The sequence below is a fragment of the Frieseomelitta varia genome, unplaced genomic scaffold (assembly GCF_011392965.1).
Source record: "Frieseomelitta varia isolate USP_RPSP 00005682 unplaced genomic scaffold, Fvar_1.2 scaffold_182, whole genome shotgun sequence".
Taxonomy (NCBI): domain Eukaryota; kingdom Metazoa; phylum Arthropoda; class Insecta; order Hymenoptera; family Apidae; genus Frieseomelitta; species Frieseomelitta varia.
The window spans coordinates 1,503,544-1,530,141 of record NW_025109550.1 but is presented as its reverse complement, the minus strand read 5'-3'; the positions used below and the strand labels follow the sequence as shown (position 1 = coordinate 1,530,141).

General features: G+C 36.1%; 1 protein-coding gene across 4 annotated transcripts in view; it reads right to left on the bottom strand.

The window, feature by feature from the left end:
• The window catches only part of LOC122538860 (torso-like protein), a 28,721-nt gene extending 3,686 nt beyond the window's left edge, over positions 1-25,035 (bottom strand). Inside the window, exons 1-2 of one of the 4 annotated variants that reach the window (XM_043673327.1) lie at positions 24,289-25,035; positions 7,768-7,821 (exon numbers count right to left, since the gene is read on the bottom strand). Coding sequence is in view for 1 of the 4 variants with exons in the window: in XM_043673325.1 (XP_043529260.1) it covers positions 11,893-11,948 (56 nt within the window). In the remaining 3 variants the exon portion in view is untranslated. The other 3 variants (XM_043673326.1, XM_043673325.1, XM_043673328.1) reach the window with 3 other exon arrangements.
• Between the last annotated feature and the right edge of the window lie 1,563 nt (positions 25,036-26,598).

Below are 26,598 nucleotides of genomic sequence, written 5' to 3'. Positions count from 1 at the left end.
AATCCTACATGTGTTGACAAGTAATGATAAAATGAATATCACTAAGGAGAGAAGAAGAATTTCTCGAAATAGTTTCCACAGTCTCGTGTGCTACTTACATATACTCGGTGAATAGAAAAAAAGGTTCACAACTTCTAGAGTAGATGGTACTCGTCGAAAAGTAGTAACCATGAAAAAGAATCCTAACTAACGTGGGTCGAAAAATTAATAATTTTAATTGTTTGTTTTGACCGAAGAAACGAATTCTTTCGCTTCGAGAGCTATCGTACTAAATGTAGGTAGTGGTTTACTGTATGATTTCTTCTTTTTCTGATTACAGGAGACTTTTACATGTCCTTCCATTTCTATGCATGACGCTTGACTTAATATTTTCGTGTTAAAGTTAAATTTTTTCAAAGATACCCAGATGTTCTAACTTTTTCACAAGTCGATTTCAACCGAAACAAAAAATCTTATCTAACAAAATTTATAACTTTGACACTGTTGATCTTTCGACCCGTGTTTATTAGGATTTTTTTCCATGTTTCAGCGAGCTATCTACTATCTAGCATAGAAATATACAGAACTTTTTCCTATTCACTCTGTATAATATCAAATATATAATATTAATTATCAGTATATATATGTATATATATGTATATATATATATAGTATATAATAATATCAGTGAAGATCGAAGTTTTAACGATTTTTCCGTTTCGTACGACCGACGAAACCACAGTTTGATCCCTCTCTCAATCATTTGGATTTTTCTTGTCCTGAAGGCTCGAGGAGGATCTGCAAGGAATGGTTCCCGGACAGTGATTGTCGTTCGTCTCGGTTGGCCGCGTACACGTGAGCCCGTGCATCTTGATAAATGTCCACGCGACACGATTGATCGTTGTGCACATCGACTGCGATTTATGCGCCGCTCTGTGTTAACGGTATGCATATATCGCTGGTGGAGCGCGTTTAACAATGAAACGCCACGAATCGTTTACTTTTCCGTATTAATAACTGAACGTAAGAGAGAATAAATAGTAAATCTGGCTTTTCAGCATTCTCTCTTTCCCTGTCTCTAACGTTTTTCCTGCCTTACGAAATTTTTCTCCACGTTCTTGCAACTTTGAGCGTTTCTTGCGAAGTCAAAGAAGCAGCTAACTCGCTGATCGACGTTACACCGACAGTTTACCTCCGGAATCTGTACTTCTTAGCATAAAACAGTGAAATCAATGTAAAAATCCTCATGTGGCTAATAAAAATTAAATAAAAAATAAAAAAAAAATAAATGAAAAATTAAAAATGAATTTTTTAAGAAGACAATTGTTCGTTCTCTACCAAGACACGAACAAGTTGTAATCTCAAGGAACATAACGGGCCATAATGATCAAACTCAACTACCAGTATCCTCCTCAACAAAGAAGACTCCATAACTCAAGATACCAGTTATTTCCATCGAAATCAAATAACAAAAAACGATTCTAGCAAATAAGAGATATTTGTTATTTCATGAAATAACAAATGAATCATTTAATTGGAAATAAGTTAATTGAAATTCTTGTATGAAATACTTAATAATATGATCTCGTTATTTTTATCTATTTTACAAATAGATCATTTCTGAAATAACTTTGAAAAGTAATATAAAAATAACGTTTGTTTGAATATTTTTCAAAACGTCCAGAGTCTGCCCCCAACTTGAAATTTGTGCAAAGTTCAATTGACGGCGGAACGTATTATTGTCCAGTACAGAAAATAGATAGACATCAACTAAACATAAGTTCTTCCTTGACTAACAACCCAAATGATGAAGAAGCGTTCCTAAAATTAAGAAATTTTTACGACTAAATCTAACAATAGTTTTATAATAAATTAGATTCACAAGATTTAATTTCAAGTCGTTAATAATAATAACCCGCGCAAGTGATTGATTGAAGCGATTATGAGTAATGAAAATAAAAACAAAAGAAAAATAAAAAAGAGTCAAACGTTTAATTCGAGAAAACGCTCCAACGTTACTTTTTTTTTTTTTTTTTTTTTTTAAAAAGTTGTTTTGCAAGAGATGCGTCGACATCAATTCAGCGACAAGTCTTCTGAGATAATCTAATAGCACGCATTAGAATCTCTAAAAACTTGCCTCGAAGGTTACAACTCGTCGTCGAGCCTTCGTACCTTCTTTCGTCCCATTTCGCGTCGTCTGTGAGAAAGTATTTCAAGAACAAGGTCTCGTGGTAATGTCGTTAAACGCATTCGCTCGTGCATGGATCGCGTAACGAGCGAAGGTCGTGCCCGGACCCTTGGACTTCTTCCAACCTGGCAGTCGTCCTGGCGAACGCGAATGTTTCACCTCAATTAACATCCGGAGAAACATTGGCCGTTGTAATTACTTGTTGAACGTTTCTCTGTCCCAAGAGGACAATTATGCGCTCGCTCTTTCCTCCGTCACTTTGGTTTCGCTGATCGTTCCTATCGTTTTCTGTTAACGTTCGTGATTCGAATACGATCGAGAGAAAGACCGCTTTCTATCAACTGCTTGTTGTTCTTCCATGCAAAGAGACGTCGAACGTGCAGTGACAAATGATTGAACCAGTCCACAAAATCATCTCACTTCTCACTTCTGATCCTGAGTGGGAATAATTTTATTGTTTTATAAATTATAGTCCTCTTGCAGATTTTTTTTTTTTCCAAGCGTTCAGATGTATCTTTCTTTCATTGCTGTTCCAATACTCCCCATATTAATCGAGCTCTTTCTTGGTTGACTCGTGAGAAAAAAAACTCGCGTATTCGAATAAACGAACAATGACAATGAGCTCGGAGAAAGAAGTACCGTATTGAAGCGTCAATTAATACGGTAAAAACGTGACTATTTCTACTGAGAGTGTAGCTCGTAGCAACAAAGAAACGGAAGTGCACAAGAGCTTCTTCTGGTGGGTTAAAAGCGTAGTGTTCCTGAAGTATAATGTTCCTTGGAACGTACAATAGGGAAGACAAATTTCTTCGACTTCTACCGTTAACGCTTCTCAACGTCAAAGAGACTTAAAATTATAATTCTACTTACAATTTGTAACGAGCCACTATTCGAAAAATGAAATTATCAAAGGGATATGCGAAACATTAATTAATCTATCATTTGATTCCTAAAGGAGGTTCACAGAAGGTTACCTAATTTCACACCACCTCTTAGTATACAATAAAGAAATGTAAGAATTACCTAACTTAATGCAATATACGAACAAAAATTGCGATATCTCATTTTAAACACAAGTAAGCTGAGTGATATATTGTGTATGTGTGTGTGTGTATTTGAGTCCTAGCATTCAGAGAAGGTTATCTAATTTCACACTGTTTCTTAGTACACAATAGAGAAATGTAAGAATTATATAACTTAATGAAATGCGTGCAAAAATTGCGATATCTCATTTAAACACAAATAAATTGAATTATATATTATTATATATTATATATTATTCAGCTTATTTGTGTTTAAAATGAGATATTGCAATTTCGATATATATATATAATATATAATATATAATATATAATAAAAGAGTACCTTTATAACCATTACGTAACATAAGTGAAGCAAGTATATAAGAGATATGTAATTTGGGTTGTGTGAAATCGATATTTATTATTTCAGCAGCAAAAGTTATTAAACTTCGCAGAACTCATGGGATACGAGGCTTACGAGAATTGAATTACGTCAATTAATTTCTCGACATTACATTGCCCGGATTCGTAATAAATGCATTTTATAGTATTTGAGGTATTACGGCAGAGTGATTACAAGAATCGGGTACTGCGTGGTCGAAGTGAAAGTGAAACTGAAATCTTCCACGCGAGATATCGGGCCAGCGTTGCACATTTTATGGGCCTCTCGAAATTTATAATGCAATAAACGTAAAGGAAAAAAATACAAGTATATTCACAAATATACACTCTTATTTATAGTTATAGATTCTATAGCGTTATTAACGATAAAAGTCAATTGAAACTGATGTGTTATTTTTTTTTTTTTAAACGTCCTTCATCTTAATATACTTGTATTCAAATTATATTTGTAACTATTATTCTATAAATTATTTACAAATTATATTTAATTTAATTACAGCTTATCCTTTAATATGCTCAAATTCAAATTTGTGACGAATAATTTATAGAAGGGAAGGGAAATTTGGAAATCCTGAAAGTGTTCTAATAAAACTACGTATCCTTATCCTTGCTGTTTCTGTCCATTTTTCTTGACCGACCAGTCATTATATTTCAAGCATCTTCCTTTGATAAAAAAAAAAAAAAAAAAAAAAAACACCCACGTATGCGTGCTGTGAGTTTACATAATAGGAAGCGAGCTATTTGCCGATCTATCTCGAAAGGAAGATCGTTCCACATACCCAGATTCACAGTTGCCGGGCAAACGAAAGTTTCCATACATATTCATAAGATTACAACAAAGAACTCATCGCGCACAGAATCGTCGGCGCCTCAAGATGACCTCATCCTCTGCCATTTTAATATTTAATACAGCGAGACGCGTGAAAGCACACTGCCTTTCAACGCTGACATCTAATACGCCAACAAGCGTGAAAGAAATTCGCGTTTAAGGGAGGAGCTGAGAATCGAGCTTTTTTATTTTTTATTTTTTTTTTTCTTAACGCAACTATCGAGTATATTTATATATATATACTTCGTTAACACGTTAAGTGCTACCATGTTGATAGATGGTGAGACACGTGTATTAAAACTTGAAAAACTTTAAGATTACAGGAAAGAATAGTAGCTAAGTATTGCTTCTGTTATACAGTATTAATGATGCGATAATAATTTTAATGGATTTTATTGAAAGAGCTTAGGCAAAGATGTGGTTTTTCTACTAATATTTCTTGTATTTTCTACAAAATAATTTTTACAAAATTTTCGGCATCTTGAGATGCTGGATCGTGCCGTGATCTTGTGTTTTTCTTACCGTTAAACGAAGTACGCACAGCACTTAACGTGTCAAGAAATACTATAACCCTATATAATTGCTTCGATAATAAAAGAAACGATAAAACTCTCACAAAGGTTAAATTAAAATCTCTTAAATTAAATAGATCTTTCAAAATTAAATAGAAACATAGACCAATCGAATCTCGAAATCGTTCTTCCACAAAAGGTAAGAAATACGTTTTTCACTGGCGGTACGAGCAGTGAAACCTTTCAATCGTCGATACACGCAATACTTTAATCATTTCCAACGAGGTGTACAATTAACCAAAATTAACGCCTACGGGAGCGTGAGTTTCGACAGTTACGCTCCCCTCCAAAAGTATTAGGATAATTTTTTCGTGGATACGTAGCTATATAAAGAGAAACCATTATTAAGACCATAAAATAAAGTAGGAAGACTACAGTATCGAAATTGGTCAGTCGAAGAGTGGAAAAATGTTTTATGGACCGACGAATCTAAATTTCAGGTGTTCGGTTGCAAGCGGCGAGTTTATGTTTTTAAAAGACCTGAAGGAAAAATAATTCCTGACTGTATCGTACCCACAGTTAAACACAGTTAAACACGGTCTGGGGGTGTATTGGAGCAAATAGTGTTGGTGATTTAATAAAAATCGAAGGGATTCTGAAAAAAGAACAATATTTGTCTATTGTACGTGATCATGCCATATCATCTGGGAGGCCAAAATTTTATTTTCATGCATGACAACGATCCCAAGCACACTGCAAGGGTTTGTAAAGACTATTTGCAACATTTAGAACAGAGTGATGAATCAAAAATAATTGTGCCCCTCAATTCCCCGATCTGAACCCAATAGAGAAGATTTGGAATGAATTATTTAGATCGGAAAATCCGTGAGGTGTATTCAAAGTCCCAAAATGATTTATGGAACAAACTACAAAATGCATGGAACCAAATAGTATCAGAAATAGAGAAACTAATAAAATGCCGAAATTAGTCGAACAATTAATTAAAAAAACCGCGGTGGATATATCGATGAAAAATTTAACTTTCTTTTAGCAAAATTAATGTTATTATTACTATAATGTAAACTATATACTATAATGTACTAAATAATACTGTATAATAAATATACTGTAAACTATATACTATAATGTACTGTATAACAAATAATGTAAACTATATACTATAATGTACTAAATATACTGTATAAATAATAACTGTAATAATAATGTACTAAATAATGTAATAAACTATTTACTATAATGTAAACTATATACTATAATGTACTAAATAATACTGTATAATAAATATACTGTAAACCATATACTATAATGTACTGTATAACAAATAATGTAAACTATATACTATAATGTACTAAATATACTGTAATAATAAATATACTGTATAAATAATAACTGTAATAATGTACTAAATAATGTAATAAACTATTAACTATAATGTAAACTATATATACCTCTCCCAACTTAATATAACTTTAAAATAAACTAACTTTGAAATAAATTTCAGAAATTATAATAATTTCCTAATTATAACAATTTCTTTCAAATTTTCATTTCATTTTCTGTAAGTGTCCTAACACTTTCGGAGTGGAGTGTACGTAATACCAGCAGAACGTGAGCGGTGCAATGTGGCGCATCCGCCATAGCGGTGGACGTTGGAGCATCGAAATTGGTGAAACGGAAGTGGAACAGGTTCCACTTTCGCCGTTCTTCCGGTTAGGCGGCAAGAAAGCGGCGTTGTCACCGCGATTAGAAGTTCACGGGCGTGCTAAACGGGTGAAGTTCGCACGCGGCGCGCATTGTTCGCGCGTTCGTAACCTGATTGGCGTTCTCCTTGAAATCCTTCAAGGACAGCGAAAGGGAAATTCGTCGTTCGATTCGCAGAACGTGAACGTCTGCATGTCACGGACGTAACCGTGTTCGATTTCATTGGAAGAGAGACAAATATTCCTCAGCCTCGCCACTCTGAACAGACTTTCGTACACAAGCGTAAGAACGTAGAAAGTCTCGTGAAACTGAACGATCGTGAACACCATCGATATTTTTGCGCGATGCTGCACCAACCAGGTATATATACATACAGACAGTTGTGTAATAAGTGTTATGCATCGTACGATCGAGACGGGGGAGATGAACGACGTGGTCGTCTCCCGAGAGACGCGTTTCGTCATTCCGCCGCTGCGTTTCACTCCTGAAGAATCGCCTCGAGTCGAGGTACATATGTATATTCGATACTCTGCGGGGATTCGGAGAGAAATTGCTCTTATGTTGAGTTTCACGCGTGCACTGTTGGTTCATGTCATTACGTATCAGCGTGTTCCCTACATTGGAACGACTGGCTGTACTCGCGATGAATGAAATTGTCGAACAATTAATTTGCAATTGAGCCGCGTTCTCGCGTTGCCAGTAGTGGCAATAGCAGGAATTTGAAAGAAAGAAAAAGTGACTAGACAGCTTCTGTGTTCGTTTCTGTGTACAGATCTATCAGCGACCGGATACTTCAAGAGTTATTTAAAGACTACTATGTACAATGAATCAGCTGATTCGTTAGAAAGTCGAAAGTCCGAGTCGATCAAATAAAGGAAATTTTCTAGAAAATGTTTGTCATTCGTGGCATTTTCATCGTGGACAAAAGAGAAAAAAAAAAAAAAAAAATTGGACAAGAGAAAAAGACCGCACCGAATATCGGAATTTTTCTAAAAATCAACCCTAACGTCACCGCAGCTACGAACCGTCGTGACCACGTCATGTCACGTGTCAAACAATCGAAAAAGCACCTAACCGCAACGACGATCGCTCGAACACGCACGAAACACGTACCTTTCGGCGTTATCTTGTCCTCTCGAGACGCAACAGAGTTCTAGAGGAGTATTCCTGTAATGAGAGAGAGGAAATCTTCGTTACACCGAATGTCAGATGCGCGGTAAACGATGCAAGTAACGACGCGGCGAGGAGACGCGGTCATGAAAAAAAAAAGTCACGATTGAAAGGACAATCGAGCGGTCGCGGACGTTGCGATTCAGTTGTCGCTGCTGGAAGAAGCGAGGTCTACGTGACGCAGAGGCAAATGGGGAGGAATTACTTAAGTAGCGCGGTCGTGTAGTCGAAAGGGGTCTTTGCGCGGTGGATTAGACACCGGAAGCGGCCTCGCAAACGAATCATCCTCGAGGAGATGACTTTTTAAGCGACCACCATTTAAATCACGCGATCGTGGTTTGAGCCAATTTACACTTAATAGCTTAAATTCAAAGGCTTTGGAAATTTAAATTTTTTTCAACTATTGGCTGTGTCTCCCAAGTTTCTAAAGTTAGCTTGTCTACTTCTTTTATTATGTGAGTTTGCATTGTAGTAGTTTTATTTTCTTCGATTTGTGGAATGCCTATCATTGGCCGTAGTTTGAGCCACAATCAGCCAATTTGTACTTAATAGGTTAAATTCGAAGACTCTTTATAATTTGGTTACAATTATATATTTGAATTTTTGTGACTATTGTGTATTTTAAAGTTAGCTTGTCTACTTCTTTTATGGTGAGTTTGCGTTGTAGTAGTTTTACTTTCTTCGATTTGTGGAATGCCTATCATTGGCCATAGTTTGAGCCACAATTAGTCAATTTATACTTAATAGGTTAAATTCGAAGACTCTTTATAATTTGGTTACAATTATATATTTGAATTTTTGTGACTATTGTGTATTTTAAAGTTAGCTTGTCTACTTCTTTTTTGATGAATTTGCTTTACTTTCTTCGAATTGAAACCATAAAATGCCTATCATTGGCCGTGATTTGAGTTACAATTAGCCAATTCATACTTAATAGGTCAAATTCGAAGACTGTTTATAATTTGGTTACAATTATATATTTGAATTTTTGTGACTATTGCGTATTTTAAAGTTAGCTTGTCAACTTCTTTTTTGATGAATTTGCTTTACTTTCTTCGAATTGAGACTATAAAATGCCTACCATTGGCCGTGATTTGAACTACAATTAGCCAATTTATACTTAATAGGTTAAATTCGAAGACTCTTTGTAATTTGGTTACAATTATATGCTTAAATTTTTGTGACTATCACTCATGTCCCCTAGTTTCTAAAGTAATTTTTGCAATGAGTTTGCGTTGCAATATGACGATATAAAATGCGTTATAATTTTACTTTCTTCGAATTGAGTCTGCGGAACGCGTATAGAAATCGGGATTGTTATTACGATGTGGACGATCGAAGATCGTTTTCTCTGGAGAGTTGTGTGAAATACAATATACAATTTGTGGTTCAACAAATAAGCAACTTACGTTGCGAAATTTTTGTTTGCATTTCGTGCATCGTGGAAAACAGAGAAGCACGTAAAATAGCGAAACGTCGAACACAGCATACGTAAGTTTCGCAAAAATTTTCAAAGACGAGCTGTGACTCGACGAACATGTTAATTACCCGCTGCAATAGACTCCCTGCATAATTATCGGCTTTCTCGCCGTCACTTTCATCACCATTCATCACCGTACAGTCATTTGCAGTTGTGCACAGCAACTCGATTCGCAACATCGATGGATTTAGTTAAATCGTGGCTGAATCTGCGATTCGTATGCAACTGCCAGGATTCGCAGACGCAAGTTCCCGTGTTTTCTAGAAGAACCATGGAATTTAGAGAAAGAGAAAGAGAGAGGTATATAATAAACGACTGTCACAATTATTGCGCTCGTGAATCACGATGCACGTGCACTTTAACGACGCGACTGATATTTGCTGGCCTATCGAGCTCGTGTCTAACATGGTTCTCTGGATGTCCATTCCTAAAATGGCAGGTCTGAATGGGGAAGAAAACGAAACAAAAAGAACTGACAGTACGCTGTTGAAACTGGACTTGATCTAATAGGTTGAACTCGTGAAACTTTTTCCTACTTTGGAGAAATAAAGCGATCGATGCTCAACGATGCAGGTATTGAAAATTTATAGAGTAATTTTCTAAATCGTCAATTATACATTCTACATTCACCGGTGTCAACGTTTGTTAGCCTAGTTACTTCGAAAAAAATGTATGACTACAGACATTCTTCAACAACTCGCATCTCGTTTAATCCTGCGTTCTCTCTCTCCCTCTCTCTCTCTCTCTCTTTTTCCCTCTCTGGTACTTTGATCCATCTCACAACAATGTCTTTCACTCCGGCGAATATGTACATCAATTTCGTCCCTCTGTAGCACGGGTGCAGATGAAAATGACGTGTTCCCTTCATTCTTCGCATTGCTATCGTATGACGGATTTAGAAAGGGAGACACGCAATTCGTAAATAGAATCCGCAGCCCCGTCCAACTTGGTCGCGATTAATTTTCTCTCCGAATGACTGTTCCGCGCTTAACCTTACCGATACGCGCGAAATGTTTAAATGATTACGCATTCGCGCCATTACTCAACGCGCGCGCATCGAGTCGGCTGCGCGCACACGTGCGTTCCGAACGTCTCGAATTTACATTAATTTTCACATATCAGTTTCTTCGCGTATTGCTTCTTCGATCTTCCACCGATGTAGTTTGATACAGGGTGAGTAGAAAAAAGGATTCGTAACTTCTAGGGTAGATAGCACTCACCGAATAAAGTTGTAAGAAACGTAGGTCGAAAAATTAATAAAAAATAAAAATCAATTAAAATAATAATGTTATAATATTATAATAATATAATTATATATATATATAATATAATAAAATTATATATAATTATATATAATATAATTTTATTGTTAAAATTATAATATAATATTATTATTATTAAAATTATAATATTACAATATTACTATTATTAAAATTATAATATAATATTACTATTATTAAAATTATAATATAATATTACTATTATTAAAATTATAATATAATATTATTATTATTAAAATTATAATATTACAATATTACTATTATTAAAATTATAATATTATATTATTATTATTAAAATTATAATATTATAATATTATTATTATTAAAATTATAATATTACAATATTACTATTATTATTATAATTAAAATTATAATATTATAATATTATCATTATTAAAATTATATAATATTATTATAATTAAAAAATTATAATATTATAATATTTTAAAATTACGAAATTCAAAATTATAAACGATTTTTTGTTTAGGTTGAAGAAACGAAAGAGCTATCATACTATAGTGATTTACTTTATTATAATTTCTTCTTTTTCTACGTAACCTCTTTACGTACTCTTTCAAAGATTTCCAAGGATGTGTTCTAACTGTTTCGCAAGCCGATTTCAACCGGAACAAAAAATCGTTTATATAATTTTGAAACTATTATATTAATTTTTCGACTCATGTTTACGACTATTTTTCATATTTCGGCGAGTACTATCTACCCTAAAAGTTCCAAACTTTAGCAGATGCATTGTTGGTGGAACTTACGAATTAGATAGTTATATATCGGTCGCATTGTGCATCGTTATGCTACACTGATAGGCTTATTAGTACACTACGGTTTTGTACTTGTATATCGTTATGTTGGCATCATTATGTTGTTGAACGATATCGTTGCATTATTATGTCGTTAGGCTGATGTTCGCGTTAGGTTGATGGCTGCTGGGATGTTATAATAGTTGTTACTAAAGCTCTCCTCTCACGTTGTTTCTCTTAACTTGCTGTTATTAAATCTTTTCCAAACATTTGCGCAAGCTTGCGAAAGCTTCTTTCTTCTCTTGGCAATTAATCGAAATTATCGTAAAATGTTGATGAACTTTGGAGTATTCCATTGAAACTTCAAAACCAGAACAGATGTCGGCCAAATTAAATGAAATATTGAGGTATGAAATATGAAATGAAATTTGTACTAAACCCTTTACATACCAACGTTATCAAAGCTGGAGGCTCGGTGTCCGTCGTTATTGGGCGAATTACGCGAGTGAAAGAGAGAAGACCGAGAAGGGTCAAGAAGTCCAGATGGACTTACCCTACCGGATCACCCAAGTTTATTCCACTTCCGTTAATCGACATTCCCCTCTGCATCGTAGTGGCTGTCCCCTTCCCTCGTGAGACTAATTGTTATGGGTCACTGACTGAATGCTTGTTGCAAGACTGCAAAAGATAACGCAAGCCGCCCAACGTTGCCGTTTTAATCATCGCCACACTTGTTGCCACTACACACTTGTTGCACTAATTCCATCGAACCGATGATCTTGCAATCAGCCGTTGCTGATTGTCGTATCTTTCCATCGTTTCAGGTTTTTTTCTTTTAATCAGCGACGTGGAGATTGATACATTGTACGTGGTTAGACACTTTGATTTCTATATTATACCATCATACTTTCTATAAAATTGAGTTCAATCAAAGTCTAGTGTAATAAAATTTGTTATGTTTAGAAGCTTAGGATCAGTTTACTATCAACTTTATATGTTCAAGTGTTGAATGAGAGACAGAGACGCATAATAATATGCATATCTGTATAATGACACGTTTTTATCACGCGTGATTTCTTTTTATCGCTCTGGTTCTAAGATTTCTGACGAATGAGTATTCGCAAAGTATCGCTGGCTGCAGTATATACATATTACTCCTACACTTTTGCTGCAATTAATACTTTTATTGAAAATTTAAATATCTGGAACTAGTTTCTTACATCAATGCGAAAGGAAACTATGATAGATACTTCCTACTTTCCCAAAAATAGAGAATTAGATAATAAATATTAAAAGGAAGATTATATAATTGTTATTACTAAACGGGTGAAATATATAATAGAACGACCAAGCGATACATTATATTTTGTTTCTCGTTTATTGTATGCAGTGTCCGCTACATGACGACTGAATCAAAAAATGGGTTTCCGGAGTCTTGGCTGATTCAATGCGCCAGTTTCGTTTTTACGATTTGAAGAAACCGAAGAAAGATTGCAACCCGAAGCCGTATAAGATAAGACACTGGGAACTGATTTAAAGCTGACCGAGTCGATCGAGCGCAGACATTTGTGTCAGACATTCCGTGCTTCTTATTATATACGAAGTGTTTTGTTTGCGTATTCCAAGCGCAACGATCGCTAAATTGCAAGTTACGTCTCCGCGAATGAACTACTTTCGATCTTCATTTAAACGATTGCGACAATTGCGCAACTTATCCTTGACTTACATTGCTAATAATAACATTCTTTTATAATGTTTATATATATATATATTTTTCTTCATTTTATTAATTTTTTACATATCATTTTTATATAATTATATATCATTAACTTTTATTTTCATTTTATTATTTTTCATATATCATTATATATAATTATATATCATTAACTTTCTTTCATATGTATATATGTATATATTTATATATTTATATATATTTTATATATATATATATTTTTTTTTCTTTTGTATACAAATTGAAAAGAGAAAAATTACAATTGCCAAATCTTGTGCCCTCGTTACTCAAACAAGACATGCAAGTGGATATCTTTCTTTATCTGAAAGAAGAAAGTTTCGCAACTGATAACCACGGGTCATCGGCGATCCACGAAGCATGCCAATTATAGACATGGCGACTTTATCCAACTTCCACGTATCGAATAACAAATTTTCTTTTTTTACATCTAATAAGTTCCCTCGCGCGTAATTATTCAAACGTTTACAATTTATTCCATGTTAGCGAGACCTCGAAACTTGTGAATTTGATGGACGAGGTGGCCGAGGTCGCTCATTCGGCTGACGCACGTATGTAAATTAACTGTGAGACAAACACGTTCTTGAAGAGCAAAAGGTTCGTTTTATCTCGGCGGCAAGACAAATTACAGACATTTTACAGTCAGGAAATAAGTCTGTAAACAGTTGGTGTGTTTCGAGCTCGGGAACACGATCGCGTTAATCGCTCGCTATTACAGTGATAACTGGAGCAGCCCGCTTGTTAAATTAGTCATGTTTGTGGCTTGCGACACTTGCCGTTGAGCTTTCGCAAACGTTTCGAAAATCTTTATCAATTCGAATCAGTACAAATCATTAATGTCTTATTAATGACTTAATTAAATATTAATACGCATTCTACTGTTTCAAGGACTTTCGTCGCTTCGTTAACTGCTCTTGAATATTCCTTTAAAAACGATCGTCCCTCAACGTTGCAGTTTGAAATGAATTTCCCCATTTTCACTTCTGCACGTCGATCGCGTTTATCTCGCAAATAAAATACATTTGTTAATGACAATAAATTGTTAAACAAGTACACACACACACACACACACACACGCACATACGTTTTGTACAAGTATCGCGAGCAAAAACAAAACAAATTTGGTTTAACGAACGAATTATTAAATGTTGCAGGATGGACGAATTCGCACCTCCATGCTGTCGTATCACAACAATTAATATAGTGAATCCGCGGTGTTATCCGTAACCAACGAACCATGATCCATTATCTAGCGTCCTAACAATTTGTGTTTACGACACACCATGCTCGCACGAATAACACATACGTCAATATTGAACGTGGCACCGTTTATACAATTGATTGATAACGAGTCTGTGGTATCCGTGATACCCGTTGGCGATTTTACGCTGCACCGTCGAACTGCGTTTTCGGTGGCCAACGTCCAACAAATCGAGATTTTAGGCTGATGAATTTCCTCGCGAATTATCTCGTAAATTACGTATTTCCCAAAGCGCTAATTTTATTACTGGGTTGTCCCCCGGAAAGTTAGTTGCCGATTTTTACTAGATGGTATTGGAACACGACTGAATATGTCAAACTTATTGAAAACGTACGATTCGTGTTACATATTCTTAAAGCATTTCTTATTCATACTCCAACGTATTTTTTTTTTTTAGAAGAAAAGTTGGACGAGATGACTAAATCAAGAGATTATTATAATACATAAATATATCAAAATTTAATATTTTAGAACATTTCAATTTACAATCAGAAAACAATTCTAGTACACATTTTGCTTTACACGTTCAGTAAAAAAGATTTGAAAATAATAAATTTTTTTGTAATAAAAAAAATCAAGATTCCATTTTATCCGTAATTTGTGTTCATATATATAGTATTCATAAACAATATTCGAGAAAATTTATTAACATTTACTTAGGAAAACTTACCAAAAATACGATTTTTTATATATCGTTTTATATATCGTTTAAACAAAAGGTTTGTTTGCAAAACACTAATTTTCATCAATTCACACAAAAACGGTATCTTCAATAATTCCCGAGATATTTGACAAAATATGTTTCGCACCCCTAACTTTGAGGCTAGTTTTCACTTCTTCAACATCGACCATTACCGATAAAAAAAAATACTGATCGAACATTTTTTTGAAACATTCTGTAAGCGAATGTTAGCCACGCCGGCCGTTTCTAGGGGAAGACTTCTTTGCCTACTCGGTAGAAGAGGCTACTCAAGGTTAAGGACCAGGTGACGGTCCCAAAGTATAACGGATGCCCGTAAGGTCCCAAAGATTATGACGGATGCCCGTAAGGTCCCAAGATTTATGACGGATGGCCGTAAATCAGAACTAGGGTACCTGGACGAAGGTCAGAACGAAGGATATATACACCCGAAGGAGGGCACGGAGGAGCAGTCCGTCAGCAGAACGTCACCTAAGTCTAGCGCGAAAATATACACTTTGTCCTCAACGAGAAACGATTTGTAGAATCGTTGCTTACAATTCGTGCGAAATTTCATCAAAATCAAAACAATTCTGACTCCGGTATGTTAGTGGCAAAAACTTCAATTCTTTGATCAACATAAAAAACCACTCTGAGAAGTTTTTCATTGCGAAACCTGAGACGTTCTGGAAATATAGAATCTTCAAGCTGCTTTAATGAAAGGTGAAGAAAGGTTGTAGAAAGGTTGTAGAACAAAATGATGAATACGTAATTGAATGAATAAACGTCGATACATAGACAGATATTATTGTGGGATGAGCAAATTCTGGGAAAGGGCCCAGAACTTTCTCCAGTGCCCAACAATTGCAACCAGATGTCCCAAGTGGCGTACTGTAGAGAATGCTAGACCTGGGACTTGAGATTATTTATGGCTAGTCCTCCAGGTCTAGCATTTAAGATATTAAGGGTATGGATGCGTTTGTGTGGACGTGTGTGTGAATGACAAATTTTGGGCAGATGAGGAAGAAGGGAGTGAGTGTGCCAGAGAGAAGACAGTGAGTTGAGAGTTGCTAGTCCAGCGAGTTTAGCAATTAAGAAAATAGTGTAAAACGTCACTTTATAATCATTATTAAACAAATTTTCTTTATTTACCTTCAAATAAACAACTACCTGTTATCAAAATTCCTACAAATTGGGGTCTCAAGCTGGGATTCCTACCATTATTTTTGAATTTTCCTTAAAAATCGGCACGACAAATCAATTTCCAGACAACCCAATAAATACATGTTTGAATCTCACGCGTGAAGAATCTAACCTCCTAATTGTTTCAAACGCTGTACAAATCCACTGCAAGCGACAATCTACTCGCCCCTTCCATTTATAAATCATCTTCTCGACTCTCGTTTCAGAACAAGCGAGGCAACATTTTTTTCTTCTTCCTTTTTTTTCTTTTTGCAGGTTGACGAGAGCAATCTCGCTTATTATTCTTTGCAGTGTCATTACCGCACGACAGGCGAAAGAAGAACACTCGTGTATTCCTTTTATATCCTCGGGAATCAACCTGGCATTTACGGCCAGGCATTTTAAGCGTATCTTTAAAACCGCGAGGTATAAGAGCACCTCGTTCCCGCGAATACTTGCATGCATTCATACTTGTTCCAGCATACCCGGCTGTTTTCTGTCTCCTCCCCAAAACAGAAATTAATCTTCCCTTCTTTCTCCGCGCTCTTGGTTTAAAGTAACTGTAATCTCAGCTTGCTGTTAATCTTGTAGTTTAAAGTGGCAACGCGACTATTGTTTGCCGTTTCTGCGATTAGAGTCAAAAAGAGACAAAGATCAATACGTCCGGGAAACATTTCAGAAATCATACGTCCGTGAACATCGCAGAATATTTCGACAAAAAAAAAAAAAAAAAAAGAAGTCAACCTTGGACGAACGCGTCGCATCGTCAACTTCTTTCACCATCTTTCCTGCAGTTTCAAGCGTGTTTACGGCGATGTCCCTTGTCCACCGTCGTAATTGGATTCGGAAAAAAAGGAGGAAAAGGGAGAAGGAGAAAGAAAAGGAGAAAGGGATACGACGTGCAAGGTTACGCGAATAAATTCCCTCTCTCGATACGTCTCGTGACATTTGCGTGACGCCGCTTGCGATACTACTTGGCTGTCTGCTTGGGAAGATTCCTCGGGAATCGAGGAATCATCTTGCGCCATGGATTTCTCTCTAGGGGGAGCAACGTTCGAACGAACGAGGATCACGTGCCGCATGGGAAGCCAATCGCGAAGATCGCGCCAGCGGTCACGTTTCCATCTCGGGGATACGCGGCCGATTTTGCAACGGCTTTGCACAGACAGATACTCAGAGTCCGATGTTTCGGAGGAAACATGCTTTCGTATCTAGTTAGAGGCGATCGTTTGTCTTCCGAGCGGTTACATCAGCGTTCGGCGGGCAGGGAACATTGTGCAAACGGGAATTATTAAGGGCGTAGTCTGGTAATCCGGCTCGAAAAAATCGACTTTTTGAGATGTTTTTTTTTTCTAAGGGAACCATGATACATTTTGGTATGCAGTTTTCGCGCACAGATTTATTCATACTTGAAGAGTATTTTACAATTTTTTTTTTTAACGTTGTAAAGTTGTGGAAATTATATAGCCTTAGGTAAAGCATGTTTTTAAAAACTGGTTCGAACGGCTGACGTGATTCAGGTTCACCTGGTTATTTGAAACTAAAAAACCAAAGTGCATTTTGATTAGTATAAATCTGGCTATCGCACGAACCACGGAAACAGCGAAATTTCGAAAATTAAACAAAATGGCAGCATTTTGAAGTTAAAATATCGATTTTCCTTGTGCTTTTCGTCTTTTGGATGGTAAAAAAAAAAAAAATAGAAAAAAACATCAGATTTTGAAATCCATGCGATAAAGGTACATCCGGCGAAGATCTTCAAATTTTAAGTCAATCGGTCAACTAAAATATGAGCTATCTCGTCAGCCAATTTAAAAAATATGGATTTGAGAAAAACACATTTAATGTTCTTGTTACCCGTTGTACAAAAACATTCATACTTACTAATCAATCGAGCAGTACAAAAAATAAAATATTATAAAATAATAATATAACAAAATAAAATATTTTTTGAGGAAAACACATTTGAAGTTTTTGTTGCCTGTTGTACAAAAATATTCATACTCACACTGCGAGCAGTACACCGTTTCCTTTGAACATCTATAACTTTGCTAATTTTTACGAATTCAAACAAATCCTTTTACATGGACATTTTCGAAAGCATATACTTTGAGAAAATGTAAAAAAAAAAATTGATTTTTTAAGCCGGATTATCAGAATACTCCCTTGAGGTTCGCCATTCGATTGTGCAATGACGCAATCCGGCCGACATTGATTCCTTGATCTCTAGATGGTTTTGAGAGATTGATCTAATCGAACCATTCTTTAACCTCTTGCGCCGGAATGACGTGCCACGCACGTCGAGAACTTTTTGTCCCATAAAATTGCAATATCTTCTCAGTTTTACGTATAGCTATAGGTGTAACTCAAAACAAATAATAAATTTATTATTACTTCTATCCAGTGATATCATACTGACGAGTTCAAAAGGAAAGCGACGAATTATTGTATACGGTTCGGTCGTTCGTTATGGTCCGCAATCAGTTGCCAGCGCAACGTGGTTGCCAGACGAACATGTATGCACTTCGAGTATCAAAAAAAAAGAGAAGAAAATTCTGCGAAAGAGGACAGATAATTTGAGGAGCGAACGTGAATGTAACTCGTGGTTAGCGCATTCAACGAGTTTAACGAGTCCGCCGAAAGATACGCGTTGCATTGTTGCCTCACGGAATACCGGATAATCGTCGAGCGCGGAGGAAATAATGATTACAATGCTTTCTTGGGCTCTGCGAGCGGCGTGAATGGCTTTGAGACATTAACCTCGAGTCATTTCAGCGTTGAGCAACAATTTTGCGGTTTATACTTGATTTGTTACCGCGTAACAGCTGACGGAGCAGAGGGAGAAATCCTCGAATCACGGTTACAAAGAGAAAAATACTCTCTCCACTGGATATATAACTTAACTCTTGATTTCCCAAGAACAATTTATATAATTATATAATTATACTCATTTATATTCATTATATATTATTATAAAGTTTTACAATTATATATGTTTATTCATAATAATATTTCTTTCATTTTTTCTTTTCTTTTTAAAGATCACCGGCTCCTTGCAGGTTTCCTCTGTAACTCAGAAAACGTAAGGACGTTGTTTCAAATTGTCTTATCCTCGCATCGAGACCTCCTCTGTTTTACTTTCGTATCGAAACTTCAAAAATATCGTGTTACGTGTCACGTATCACGGTATTAAATTGTCACGTTCTTTTACGTCGCAACTCGCCGCACGTAATCACCAATCAAACCCGATTAACGTAGAATCCATATCAATTAGTATCAATGTATCGATACAGAACCCACTGCAATCGCACGAACATTTCGAGTCAATTAACGCTCGATCAAAATGAAATCACATACGGTACAAAAGCACGAACGTTATCAAACTTTCTTAACGAACGTTCACACAGGTCATTAAATCGGTGTAGTCGTCTTGTGTCAGCTAGTGACACGGCGGTCGATTGCTATTGATTCGATTCCATTCGATTGCTATTTACACTGTTCCACGACGAATTGATACAGCTGACGGTGTATCGATATCTCGCAGATAACGAACGAATCGGTGGATCGCGGCCAATGACGCGCAGGGTCGTCGATATTTATCGCGATATTTATCAGAATTTGAAAGTACAAGTTCCCTTGGAAAATCCTGTCGTGCTTGCGTCTGTACTATTCCGTACGCTTGTTCCTGGTTGAAAATCTGGGTAACTGGTATAAGGACGGTCACCCGCGCGATTGTGTACCACGTGTTACAGATCATTCCTTCTCGCTTTTCCTTCTCAACCTGCCGCGAGGTTCTACATCCTTTTACATCCGTGTCTACCGCCACACGCGCGCGCATTATGGACACATTCCTATGCAAAAATCTAGGATCTTGCAATATCAACAACATATTTTTAAAGAATATTTTTACATACTGTTGCACAGAAAGAAATCCACGGTATCGGTCATTTTGTTCCTCCTAGTTCGCGGATTGTTTTAAAAATATTTTACATTGTTTTTTAGAAATGCTGAATCGTTGAAAGCGTTGTACAAATGGACGTGAAAGTTGCGTCGCGACGTCAGTGATAAATGCAACTGGAAGGCCGTGCGATTTGCCTTGCAGTTGGACTTCTCTTTTCGAGAGGTTCCTGTTACACCTGCGACCGTGTTTCATATCACGAGATCTACCAATCGATCTGGATAGCGTGCTAATCCCGGTGAACTCAACATTAGAACGTTGGCCCGTTGTACGCCGCGCGCTCGCTGATTCATAGGCGTAATTGTAATAGGCTACTTTGTTTTAAGAGAGAATTAAATAAGGTTGAACAGTCGCTCCGTTCTTTTTGGTTTCGTTACGGTATTCTTGGTAGACACGTTATTATCGGTCGCACGTGGCGCAAGCGCTAGAGATTAGGGTGATTGTGAGCTGATCCACGCAATGTGTTAGACTGATAGAAATGCTTTAAACATACATGTACATATATTTTAATTTAATTTGATTTACGAGTATTGTAAAAATTATTATATCACCATCGCTTCTGTGTTATAAATATAAACCATATTACACTAGTCACTTTGCATAATAACTGAATGATAACCAACGCGATCCAGCATTTAATGCTTCCGAAACAATGCACTTGGCGAGAGAGAAATTTCTAATTCGTCAATTTTGCGTAACTAACTCACGTTGACACGGTTTCGCTGGCTGCTTACTCGCTGTTTTATATTATAATTTTTCTTCTACAAATACGCATAATAATATATGTAGACAGTTTTTATACGTGAAACACCGTGAACGAAACGAAATTGCCCCGCCGCAAACGTATCGTATTAGGCAACTTAGACGGAGAAATAATTTCTATCATAACGTACGTGTGTCCCTAATTCTGCCACGGTGAAAGTATTCATAATAATAAAGACAATGGAAGTTGATCGTGACAATTCGGACTTCTTTTGACCGAATGTTTCACAAATCTGTTTAACTGCGAATTACAGTTCTTAATAAAGAATTTTCCCCATTTTTAAGATAAGTACATGCATATCTCAGAATTTTAGTTTATATCAAATTCATAAGTCCTAGAAATGTTGCATATATGTTTCGGTAACTTTTGGTTTTGGTACAAACACTGAGTGGTCATGTAACTTGTTCGTCAACTTTATTAGTATCTACTCGAATTAAAAGTATCCATCAAGTTACTTTATTCAACCTTTTATTTATTTATTACAGGTCACAATATTTAACATGTGATGCAATGATTAAATATATACTTAAGAAAAAGTTTCATAGATAGATATTTACCTTGACCAACATTTGTCAATTCACCTTTAAAACGAGAGCGCGAGATGCCCCCGAACGATTTCGAAATCTTCAAGTCTATTCCGAAATTCGAATTTGCATATTGAGCAATTTTTCGATCAGCAACGCTCAAAAAAAAAAAAAAAAAAAATTAACGCTTCAATCGAATTATACATTCAGAATCATTCGCTCCAACAAATGGAGATACGAACGCAAAGGCAACGTAAATCAACTTTATCAAGATTTATCGCGAGATTTGTTTATAGACCATAAGATTTATCTCCGCCCGTTTTTCTCAGTATATTTTAAGCCCAATTTCATTCAAGAAACACTCGTCCCTGCCCTTTCTTCATAAGATCTGTTTTATTCACCCAATCCGTCGAGCTATTAATCTACGTCGCAGCTTTCATGTGAATCCAGACATCTGTATATTACTACGCAAATCTATGTTTTTACACGTGTCGAGCACATGTGCACGAGCTTCGTGTTATTTGAAAATCAAAAGCAATCAAAATTATTAATTGCTTTCTTACAAAGTTTTCGGATGTTATCCTTGTCAGATATGATTACCATAGTAAGTTATTGTACAGATCGTACAATAATCTAATAATGTTTATTAATATCTAATTAAATCTAATTATTTTTATTAATTAAGAAGTTAATTAATTAATTAAGAACTTGCAACAAGGATGGATGGGTACGTTACTTTATAATACGCAGAAAAATCTATAAAAAGTGTTGCCATTCACAGCTATCAAAATCTTTCTACAATTGCACGAAGACACAGTAGTCGACTAGAATGAGTCTGTTAATCCCCTAAGTACAACGAGTCCAAGGCTACGTTGCCGCAATCCAACTTTCAGTGGGCTCTGTCGTCTTCAGCGTAACAATTATTGCTAGATATTTTGAGACCCGTATTATTATTACTCTTTCGAATAATAATACACAATTTCACAAATTGTACATCGAGACCATATTAAATTCGAAATCATATTCAGAATTTTCTAATCGAACGGAGTGCAAAGGTATACAGAAAGGGATCGAATTCGAAGATTTAAAAAAAAAAATTGGAAAGGGGGAAAAAATGAAGTAATGTTTAAGCTTGAAATAGATCATCGCAGGCGCATCAATAGTGCATCAGAAACGAGCCTAAGAGATTTTTACGACTGACTTCGCGGCCATTCGTCTGTCATTCGAGCATCGATCGTCCCTAGCAATTCGAATAGAATATCAGGATGCAATCCAGCGGTCCTGCGGAATGTAATCCAACGTTTAGTCTAACCAGAGGTTGAATAACGTGTTAGGTAAGTCGACACGCAATGTTCGAACAGTAGGCTCACACGTGCAGTTCGTGTATATACATGGTGCACCTTCATTTCGACAGTAAGTTCACTTCCTGAATGGAGACCTACTTTACCAAGTGGCAGATCGGTTCCAACAGGTCAAAACGTATGAAGAAATCATTCGGCGTTTGTTGAAAGCGATGTTTACTTTATTTGATATCATTGTAGCTAAACACGCGGAGCAAATGGAATGGATGTTTAAAATTTTTAAATACTGCAACTTGAAAGAGAACTTTTAAAAGAGTACTTGAGATATTAACTCTTGATACAGCTGACGAATTAGTGCGAAAATTGGCAAGAAAACAATACATTTGAGTATATAGTCTTGTAGATGTAGTGATTTTAAAGTTTTGGTTGGTATGTCCATAAATATAATAGTATAATAGTTATTTTAGGACAATATATGCTGTAATATGAAATTATAGGGTTGTACTGTATAATGTGAAATTATATATATATATACACACACACATATATATACATACATATATATATGGAGAAATTTTTGTTTCGTTAAATTGGAATCATGTCTTTACTGAAACAAGCTGATAAAAAATTTCTAAGAAGACTGCTAAAACAATCCGTACAAACGTGTATCGATCATAAAACATAATTATACGAAAATAATATCAGAATTTCAGAATTGTGATTCAGCCATTCAGAACTGATATTTGCATTCATGTAAGATGCATGGAATAACATTGTCATAAATATCGTTTATCGTAATCAGCCTTAAAATTACACGTCAGATAGTTTGACGAAGTAAAGTATCGTTTTGACTGGCAGGTTCGAAAATACGCATTGCAAGCAACACGTGTACATTCGGTCACTGATTCTCACGACTGGGGCATATTCGATATGCCATAAAGAATATTTTTCTTCATCCCCTTTCTTTCAATCCCCTATTTGAATAAAGTACTCGTGCTCCATTGAATTTTCATGAGAACGATCGAACATTGGACGCGTTTCAAGATTCGTCTTCAATTGAAAATTTTCGTGCATCAATTGCTAAAAGCAACATGATGCACGAAAGATGAAACAAGATAACGGATAAATAAATAAAGAAACACGAAACGAATTCTCATTAACCAGTTGTCCGATGATGAAGCTGTTTACTCAAACTGCTCTTACCGAAGAACACTTGTAAAGTAAAAAAGACTTAATTAAACTTCCCGCCTACCTTGAGCAACTATGTATCCATCGTTTAAGAAAACTATGCTGTTCCGTAAGCAGTTCGTCATCCCATTCGATGAAAAATTATCAAATTGTGAAAAAGAAGGAATCGACAATTTACAATTTCTAATTTAAAAATTCTGCTAGAAGATCCTGATTTATTCGTACGTTCGAATAGTTCAATTACTTCGATCGATCAGAGTATCTCTTCGTGAAATACTGACGTCATATCGATAAAATTGCAACACCTGCATAGGCTTAAAAAGGAACAATTAAACAAGCTCACCTGAACGTCTCAAGGATTCTCCATCTCTCCCTGTTCGTTGTTACTCTTCCAATGTTATCGCAGCTACGTAGAACCAGCAGCAAAACGTATCAGCATTTCTCTCAACGAGGCTCGTCGTTCCTCACTAAATCACTACTGCGTTTCTTTCAAACACACTCTTCTTACAATCGGAGTTATTCTACCGCCAGTATCAAATGACAAACATCCGCTTAACCTTACTTTGATCGTGTACCACATCAACGGCCAAATTTGTCCACTCAGTGTCACTTAAATTCCCAAGCTCAAACCAATTTTCCTGTTACTTTCTTCACGCTTGTGTATCCAATTCGTTAGAAATACTAACGACTTGCACGCGGACGGGGAGTCATCATTGCGCAGAATCACACCGGTAGTTTTCGCGGCCTTTTATTTCCCGCGCGTTGGATCAATCGTTGTAACGCACTTATCGGTCGATACCGCGAATCTTCGAAGGTAATCGATGAGTCGATCGATAAGAAATGAGAGATCACGATTTTCTCTCTCTCTCTCTCTTTCTCCGTCGTGTTCTGATCCTGAACGATGCGTGGCTCATGTGTTCTCTTCGTTCTCTTCTTTTCCTTGTTACCGCGTTCACCACCGGCAACGATCGATCGATCGATCGATCACGATCAACACAATTCTTCGCTCACCGATCCCGACGGACCACGATCTCACCGTGAGCAGCGAGCCTTCACGACTGCGGCCGCTATTTTGTATCTACTTGCTGTGAGCGGTGAATGCGTGCGCGCGCGCGAGTGTATCTACAGGAACTGCCTTGCTAACTGGCCGGAATTCTGCCTTGCCAACTGACCACAGCTATTCCTGCCATCTCTTGGACTTCACGGAGTCCCTTCGTTTGGCATTGTACCGTTGAAATTTTAAACTGTCTCTTGTATTAATTAATCAGATTCATTCCCAAATCGTGGTCAGTTAGGAACATGAGGGACTACTGCATGCAGGGACGACCACATGTACATACAAAGCAGTGATAAACGATCGAGCGGACGTTCACGCATACATTGGTCGCTGAGTGATGAGTTTGGGATAGCATGGAGGGGAGGAAGAAAAGTTTTAACCTCACAATGGGTGGTAAAAGATAGATAAGACACAGCCTTTTTTCTTTCGTTCTTTTCTCTCTCTCTTTTTTTTTTTTTTTGACAAGATCGATTTTTGTCTGGAGTCCTTAGGTGGCGTAAACGCTTCTGTTTTGTTTCTCGTGAATGTTACATCGTAAGGAATAGAACCATAAGTTTCATAAACAATGGAAAATCTATGTCTGTAGATAAAAAAGAGGAGACGCATTATTTATGGTTGTTTGTTTGGGACAAGACTAAGGAAAACTGGATATAATCCAGAAAGAACAAGTATATTATAAATATCATAATGCGCAAATGTTTGTAGCGAATAAACGAGATACAGAGTTTACAAGGAAAGGAAATACAGAGTTTCTTTTTTTCAGGCTTGTTAATGATGAAACAATTGGAATTTAGTCGTCGTATTTTATTATTTATTACTTAAAGAAAAAGAGGAGATTTTTAACAAGATCAAATAAGATTCAAGGACAACCTGTTTTATAGCTTGTTGATGATCAATTCATTTATGTTAATTGATCATTTATGTTAATTTGCAAGATTATAAGATATGAAATCTTTATGATATTAAACGGGACATGTATAATTAATACTTGAATATATAAGATCGTTTCCTGTTATGCAGTCATAGTTTCAGTATTAACAAAAGAATGAAACTGCTATATTTCTTGATATCGTGAACGAGTAAGTCAATAAAATATTTTGCTATATATGCAAATTTCGATTAATTTTAATTAGAATAATTTTTATGAATTAGGTTATGTTCAGCTCTTGAAGTATGAAAAATTATTACAGGTGGAAAAGTATAGTATATTTTGAATCAGTAACACGTTAAAGGTGTGTTACCATAGCAATCGAGGTGACACAAAAACGCTGTAAATATGCACACGACAAAACAGGGAATAAGAAATGTGGTAATCGTTTCACTTTTGAAACTTCATCGAGTCTGTTGCAAGAAATGGTAAACGATTTCTTATTTCGTAACCGAGCGATCTGATTTGCCTCATTACGCGTAAACTTCCTTCTTGCGATAACTCGTCTTCCTGTCGTTCCTTGGATAACAATGAAGCTTAATTCGCGGTACCTTCGGTCCTTATTTCCGTTCTCACGTTCATTCATTCTAAATGGAATCAACGATCTTTTCATCTAGTCATCTTCTCCTCGCTAGTTTGCTGCTCGTTTAGAAAATTGTTTCCAGAAA